Source organism: Leptodactylus fuscus, chromosome 5 (assembly GCF_031893055.1).
Source record: "Leptodactylus fuscus isolate aLepFus1 chromosome 5, aLepFus1.hap2, whole genome shotgun sequence".
In the NCBI taxonomy this organism is placed as follows: domain Eukaryota; kingdom Metazoa; phylum Chordata; class Amphibia; order Anura; family Leptodactylidae; genus Leptodactylus; species Leptodactylus fuscus.
Genome location: NC_134269.1, coordinates 25,786,437 through 25,795,085, shown reverse-complemented (window position 1 = coordinate 25,795,085; position 8,649 = coordinate 25,786,437). Strand labels below are relative to the sequence as shown.

At 41.4% G+C, this 8,649-nt stretch overlaps 1 protein-coding gene across 1 annotated transcript in view; it reads left to right on the top strand.

The window, feature by feature from the left end:
- The window catches only part of LOC142202516 (zinc metalloproteinase-disintegrin-like VLAIP-B), a 35,653-nt gene that overhangs the window by 8,778 nt on the left and 18,226 nt on the right, over positions 1 to 8,649 (top strand). The window contains exons 2-6 of the mRNA XM_075272665.1: positions 2,052 to 2,134; positions 3,482 to 3,558; positions 4,895 to 4,973; positions 6,087 to 6,163; positions 7,926 to 8,100. Of these exons, the coding sequence (XP_075128766.1) occupies positions 2,052 to 2,134; positions 3,482 to 3,558; positions 4,895 to 4,973; positions 6,087 to 6,163; positions 7,926 to 8,100 (491 nt within the window). The remainder of the gene's footprint in view (positions 1 to 2,051; positions 2,135 to 3,481; positions 3,559 to 4,894; positions 4,974 to 6,086; positions 6,164 to 7,925; positions 8,101 to 8,649) is intronic.

Sequence of the window (8,649 nt, the reverse complement as noted above, 5' to 3'; positions counted from 1 at the left end):
GACATTGTTTCAGACACTAGAGTGTGGGATTAATGCATCACAGGGGTTCATGTCTTTTTACAGTAGCGTGTGATCTGACAAGGACCTGTAAGTGTTTATATTGTCTCCACCAATTACCACATTGTCTCGACCAAATGTCTCCACCAATTGCTTACATTGTCTCACCAACTACTAACAACCCCCCCCCCCTCCTCCTGAAATCTAACACCCTTTGTGCCTGCTCTGTGTATATATATATATATATATATATCCTTCAAAAATGTTTTTAAATTTGCTTTGACAAAGGAGCCTTGCGCTTCGAAACGTTAGCCATTTGTCATCATTATGAGTTAGCCATTAAAAAGGTATCAACTACTGAAGATCACCAAGTTTTCGTGTTTTTTTTTTTTTTATACTGTCATATAGTCATACCTATAGTGAGAGGGATCAGTGTACTGTCATATAGTCATACCTATAGTGAGAGGGATCAGGGTACTGTCATATAGTCATACCTATAGTGAGAGGGATCGGTGTACTGTCATATAGTCATACCTATAGTGAGAGGGATCGGTGTACTGTCATATAGTCATACCTATAGTGAGAGGGATCAGGGTACTGTCATATAGTCATACCTATAGTGAGAGGGATCGGTGTACTGTCATATAGTCATACCTATAGTGAGAGGGATCGGTGTACTGTCATATAGTCATACCTATAGTGAGAGGGATCAGGGTACTGTCATATAGTCATACCTATAGTGAGAGGGATCGGTGTACTGTCATATAGTCATACCTATAGTGAGAGGGATCAGTGTACTGTCATATAGTCATACCTATAGTGAGAGGGATCAGTGTACTGTCATATAGTCATACCTATAGTGAGAGGGATCGGTGTACTGTCATATAGTCATACCTATAGTGAGAGGGATCAGTGTACTGTCATATAGTCATACCTATAGTGAGAGGGATCTGTGTACTGTCATATAGTCATACCTATAGTGAGAGGGATCGGTGTACTGTCATATAGTCATACCTATAGTGAGAGGGATCAGTGTACTGTCATATAGTCATACCTATAGTGAGAGGGATCAGGGTACTGTCATATAGTCATACCTATAGTGAGAGGGATCGGTGTACTGTCATATAGTCATACCTATAGTGAGAGTGATCAGTGTACTGTCATATAGTCATACCTATAGTGAGAGGGATAGTGTACTGTCATATAGTCATACCTATAGTGAGAGGGATCGGTGTACTGTCATATAGTCATACCTATAGTGAGAGGGATCAGTGTACTGTCATATAGTCATACCTATAGTGAGAGGGATCAGTGTACTGTCATATAGTCATACCTATAGTGAGAGGGATCAGGGTACTGTCATATAGTCATACCTATAGTGAGAGGGATCAGTGTACTGTCATATAGACATACCTATAGTGAGAGGGATCAGGGTACTGTCATATAGTCATACCTATAGTGAGAGGGATCGGTGTACTGTCATATAGTCATAAGTATAGTGAGAGGGATCAGTGTACTGTCATATAAACATACCTATAGTGAGAGGGATCAGTGTACTGTCATATAGACATACCTATAGTGAGAGGGATCAGGGTACTGTCATATAGTCATACCTATAGTGAGAGGGATCGGTGTACTGTCATATAGTCATACCTATAGTGAGAGGGATCAGTGTACTGTCATATAGACATACCTATAGTGAGAGGGATCAGTGTACTGTCATATAGTCATACCTATCGTAAGAGGGATCGGTGTACTGTCATATAGTCATACCTATAGTGAGAGGGATCGGTGTACTGTCATATAGTCATACCTATAGTGAGAGGGATAGTGTACTGTCATATAGTCATACCTGACTGAATATCTAGATCAATCACTGCAGTATATAACTATCTCTATGACTGTCTATAGTGTCAGACTGAGAGCTGTATCCAATGATATAATGTGGAGAATATGTCATATCTTTACATCTCTTGTCATGTCGGCTGGTGACTGTATATCATATCTTTATAATGACTGTATAGTAATCCCCTATTATATTTTCTTCCTCTCAGCATTTAATAACATCCCCAAAGGACAAAAGTACCAGGTGGTGGTTCCCAAAAAACTCCATTCCCAGTACAAGCGAGACACAAAGGTAATCCACTGATACGCTCATACTGTCTCATGTAAAGCGGTTATTCCTTATAGTTTCCTTCTGCTGAGGAGCGGACCTTCTTGCATGTTTCTGAAGCTATACAGTGTTATATTAACAGGATCCTATGACTAGTAGAACATGTCTATTCTAGCCTTCATGTACACAACGTTAGTCCATGGCTAGAAAGAGTCCTACTTTAATAAGCTCATAGGAAGGGATTCACATGGGTGGACCATCAAATGACTACTCAAAAAGAATCAGGAGCAACCCATGGCTACATTAGCATACTCCAAGTAGGTTTCATCACCTGCCCATTGAGTGCCTGAGGGTCATTCTTTTTGTTATATGTGTGTAGGTTACAACACCTCTTGTAGCCCCAGGCTATGAAACCATTAGGAACCTCCAAGCTCCAGTAGAAGACAATCCAATTTGGAGGTGACTTTGAAGCTGCCAGGGTCTATTTCTTATGGGATGACTCACAAAAAACCTATTAACTAAGCTTATGGCCCAACTAAAAGTATAGAGAGGAGACCCATAACTACATTCTCTGCTGGACCCGGCAACCCCAATATGACATAGGACCAGACAACAACTCTTACAGGTATAGAAAGCGATCTCGAAAGGATGCAGCTACATTTTCTGAATTATTGAGATAACAGTGTTATTTGGGAACTGTATAAATGGGGTATTATATGGTAAACCATAATAAGGGGCCTCTGTAGGCCAAATAGGTTGGTCATCTAAAGTGTAGGTGGTTGTCTCCGGGACTCCTGAAGAAGGATCGGGCTATTGGATTTTAGTATGCCCAATCTTTTGTCTGGGAGGTGTCTGTGAACAGCTTATTCCCCTCTCTCGATTGGGAACACATGTATGCTCTGCTTGGCCAAGCATGAGGTGGTCATAGGAAACAACTGCCAGCTAAACCCTTAGGGTAAATTCATACTGTTTTTGAAAGAAAAAAAAAAATCAGTTTCAAGTTTTTGAAACAGGTTCGGTCACTTTTTTTGAAGCGTTTTTAGTAAACGTTTTTTTGGAAGTTTTTTTGCCTAGTGCACGAGGTCCATTAGGATGCAGTCGTAGACAACCGTCCACAGTACTCTCATAGTCTCTCATAGAATACAGTAAAATGACTCAGGAATAAAATTTGGGTGACTGGGCATGCGTGCTGTAACTGGGTGACCCATATATACCCGACGGCATGTAGTCAGACTTACTGGAAGTGGTTAGAACAAGTCATGGCGCCTCCATCCCTGAGCAGTCTACGGTGACTAACCTAATAATTATAGGATGTGTTTTTGGGCCTTTCACCTGCAATCTGTTTTTCAATCTATCTCTTTTTTTGTCCAGAGCAAATATCCAGACCTGATCCAGTACATGGTGCACGTGGAAGAGAAGCCATTAACTCTCCATCTACAGAAGACAGAGTGAGTCTGCTGCCCATTGTTACTAGACAATAGATTACCTTGTATTACATGGGGGACGGCCCTGCCAGGAATAAAGCACGAGGCGTTTGCATCAATATTTACAGATCACCTATATCCTGTGCACGCACATTTGCATAACTTCCCGGGCACCCTCCCTTGTTTTATTGACTAGCCTAAAGCTAGCATTACATGGATGATATTTCCGCATGATAGGGGTGAGAATTGGCCTCTGGACAGGGAAATATCAAGTATTTATGGCCTTGACACAAAAGGAATTTCTCGCATGTTGGCAGCTCTGTATGTCCTTCCTGATAGCGTTGCGGGGGTTAGAAGTTTCCATTCCATTTTTTGGGTGTTAAAATAGTCACAAAAAATTGTCTAGTTCCATTTTATACTATATTTAATATCATATTTCTATATTCTAATTAACCCCTTCCTACTCTACGTCGTACTATCATGTCTTGCTGAGGGTATAATACATATACGCATGCGGCGTAGAACATAGTAGAACATGGTAGAGGCCCGGGACTATCTGCCGAAGTTGGAAGATATGCCGACTTCAGTGGATTAACCCCCTGGATGCCATGATCAATAGCGATCACGGCATCCAAGGTTCCGGCAACAAGATTGTCCTACCTAGGATCCTCCATGATAAGATTATAGTCTATGGGGTCCGAGGGTTTCCATAAGTAACCACTTTGTAAGCAGATAGGGATTCTGTCTTTCAGGTCCCCAAGCGGACCCAAAGAACAAAAACCCGAACACTAGTGTTAACCTATTGTCCCCATGTGCATATAAGTCTCCACTATCCGTAAAGTACAGCAATGCACAAATGAACATATTTTGCTCACCTCACTGTCCCCAAAAAATAACAATAAAAAGTTAACAGAAAGTCACTCATGCCAAATATTGGTACCAAGTACAGATTGTCCCGCAAATAAAAAGCCCTAACATATCTCCGTCAACAGTACATTCAATAAATGATAGGTGTCAGAATACAGTGACCCCGGAAAAGCGGCAAAACATAATAAAAGCAATATAAATGGGGTATCGCCGTAATTGTAATGACTCGACGGACGAAGCTGCCGTGTCATTGTTATTGCAGAATGAATCCCGTAAAAACAAAATGCAAAAAATTATGATAGGATTGGGTGTTATTTTACATGGACCCCCCCAAAATGTTAAGAAAAGTTAATCCAAACATTATATGTACCCCAAAATGGTACACTACATGGAGAGAGTGTCACTGATCTATACAGGTTACATGGGGGACCTGCCGGCCCTGCATTACATGACTCCTCTCTTAGTGACATCTTCTTCTTTCCTTCTTCTGCAGCGATCTCCTCACCGAAGATTTTACAGTAACCCGTTATGCTGATGATGGGACTCCGGTAACAACCAGACCGCAGGATCAGGTAAATAGCATCATGCAATAGAAAACTGGCATGGACTAGGGTCACGCATGGTCAGGCTCAGCTTATATCATATATGTAGTGTAATATTTCAGTAGGGCAGAGATTAATCCCCCGCCCTTTATAGACATACATTCACACCATGTTCGCAGGTATTCACTGATGTATGCCGCTGAAGGTTGCCCAGAGGCTCACATGTTAAAAAGTATATACGGCATGGTATATATGTATCAAAAGGATAGATGGAGCAGAAGTGCACATGTATGGAGCAGTAGTGCACATGTATGGAGCAGTAGTGTGCATGTATGGAGCAGTAGTGCACATGTATGGAGCAGTAGTGCACATGTATGGAGCAGTAGTGCACATGTATGGAGCAGTAGTGTGCATGTATGGAGCAGTAGTGCACATGGATGGAGCAGTTGTGCGCATGTATGGAGATGTAGTACACATGTATGGAGCTGTAGTACACATGTATGGAGTTGTAGTACACATGTATGGAGCTGTAGTACACATGTATGGAGCTGTAGTACATAGGATCTATCCAAAGGATAGATGGAGCAGAAGTGCACATGTATGGAGCAGTAGTGCACATGTATGGAGCTGTAGTACACATGTATGGAGCTGTAGTACACATGTATGGAGCTGTAGTACACATGTATGGAGCTGTAGTACACATGTATGGAGTAGTAGTGCGCATGTACAGAGCTGTAGTACACATGTATGGAGCAGTAGTGCACATGTATGGAGCAGTAGTACACATGTACAGAGCTGTAGTACACATGTATGGAGCAGTAGTGCACATGTATGGAGCTGTAGTACACATGTATGGAGCTGTAGTGTGCTCCATTCAATTCTTTGGGACTGACTACTGGGATACCACAGATGTGAATGGAGAGGTGGTCGCACATGTGCACGACTGCTCCATACTCAGGGATCCCCCATTCATGTGATCCATAGGAGCTCTCAAGTAAAAAGTGCGACAGGGCCCCCAATTACTGTGTGTAATCCTGATCTCTTCTTTGGGGTCTACCACCCCTACACCCCCTATAGCTGCACCCCAGAATTGCTTCCATTGCCAGTACCGCATGGATTAATCTGTCTGTGAATCTCTTACAGGACCATTGCTGCTACCAGGGCCACGTGAAGGAAGATGCCGGCTCCAGGCTCAGCATTTGTACGTGTCAGGGGCTTAGGTAAGCAGGAACAAGGACATGTCCGTGATAACAGCCTGAGCCACCTAGGCCTCAATTAGTCGTGTTCCCTTCCGCGGTAATTACGTATAATTATGGGTAATTACAAATAATATCGCCATCCCAGGTGCTTGTTTTCTGTTCTCAGGTCGTGTTTGGAAAGAGCTGACCACCATGTATTGTCACTTTCATGTGCTATACCATCGTATTAAGCGATTGTGCAACCTGTGGTGGCGGGTTTCCGGGAACGCCTGTGCCGCCATGTGCCAGGACTGCCTGTACTAACAGACATATCTGATCGTATTGATATTTTTTGTTGACCTGTTTGAGTAATAAACCCCCACTCCTCTCTTCCACGTGGGGGGGCAGCCATCTTATTTGCTGATGCCTTATACATTCAGATGAAGCCTACACTAGTAAGATGAACACTAAACCATACGGTATTATTTAGCAGTGTATAGTGGTATTATTTTTGGTACTGAATGGCGATGTTATGTAGGATATTGTTTGGATACTGAATATGATTTGGCACTATATGGTAGTATTATATTAGACTCTATATGCTGTATTTTACGGTGATTATATGGACGTATTATGTAGGCTTTTAAAAGGGGTATTGTTTGGATACTGCATATGATATGACACTATATTGTAGCATTATGTGGACAATATATGAAGTATTACGTGGTTATTATATGGCACTATGACATGGTCTTTTTAAGGAACTAGCTTTAGGTGGCTGTATGTGCAGTATTATGTGGATTTGGTTGGTGTGGATAATGCATATGATTTGCACTATATGGTGGTATTATGTAGACAATATATCAACTAGTATGTGGTTACTATATGGCAGTATTGTGTGGTCTTTTTAAGGAACTACATACTATAGGGTGGCATTAGGTGGAATGTATGTGCAATATTATGTGGAATTTTTAAGAGTATAGTTTGGATAAAGCATATGATATCACTATATGGTGGTATTATGTGGACTGTATAAAGTATTACGTGTTGACTATATGGGAGTATTATGTGGGCTTTTTAACTGAGTAGGCACTATATGGTGGAATTATGTGGGATATATACAGTATTTTATGTCTATATTGTAGTGTTATGCGGTCTTTTTAAGGGAGTAGGTACTATATGGTTGTATTATGTGGGCTGTATGGGCAGACACGGTAGGTAGTATTACTCACACAGTTTATGGCCCTCTAGTTTCCTTAGTAAATGACAATTTTATTTGATCATTGAAAAAACATATATATTGTATACGGTATAGTAGTGGTAAGTAGGCACTCTATGTAAGCATTATTACTGTACTGTATGGAAGTATTATTTGTATATGGAATTATTCAGATATAACCATTTCAGCAAAATGTGTAGATGGTATCTGTGTTTTTGTATGTTTTATATAAAGCTATAGGGCAAAAAATTATCTAAAAACAGTGAACAGTAAGACCCTAACTTATTGCTTATTGCCCGGGGTCCCATGTCCTACAAATTTGGCGCTGGCTACATAGGTATCCCTATTGTCTTCTCTCCCTCTTGTTCATCTAGTTGTCTGATCTGTGTTTGGCTCTTGTCTGATGTATATAAAGGTTTCTTGGGGTTGGAGACGTATCAGTTATGGTAGTGCTCATGGTGACAGCCATGTTTACGGGCTTGTTGTCAACCCTCCCATTGAAGACCCCTTCATGGAGCCTCTCACAACCTGAAATGTCCGAAAACAGTTGTAAGCTTTTTCAAGGGTCTTTCTTCTTTTTGACAGTGGTCTCATCCATACACGAAACCGCAGATACTTGATTGAGCCGCTAAACAAGACAACTGATGGAGATCATGCCTTGTTTGAGACCAATGAAGAAGCTCCAATGACCTGCGGGGTCACCAATACTACTTGGACAGAGGGGAGATTATCCAAATCCTCAAGATCTGGCAATAGTGAGGTAAGACAGCGGGATCCATCAATGTTGCACTGGTGATATGTAAGATGTATGGGTCTTAGTGAGACATTTTAGCAGTGTCTTTCTATTTATTGTGAGTTATCTGGCCCATAGGAGGATCATAAGAGGGTTCCAGGCAAACAGGGTTGGATGTTAACCCATCTGATTATATTGTTGTTCCCGGATAGAGCAGCTGAGCTATCTGAAGAATCTCTTCTTCCTCTCACCGTAGAACAAACATGTCTATTCATGCATGTTGTTACGTCAGTGATCCTTTATACTGCTCCAATATGTCCATCACGCTGCAGTTGCAGTGGGTTGTATAAGGCTATGTTCATACATGGCAGAATTGACTGCAACTTAAAATCAGCTCTGTTAAACTTATGCCAAGCCGGGTGCACCTGAAGTCTTCCAAATTGTTCGCATTCTTTCAAAACCGAACAAATGAAAATTTGCTGTAGGTCGACTAAAATGGCCACCACATTAATAGGTGGAGGCCCAGGGCGGGCGAAAAAAATTAAAACCATAAATACCTACATTCATTTGCCTCTT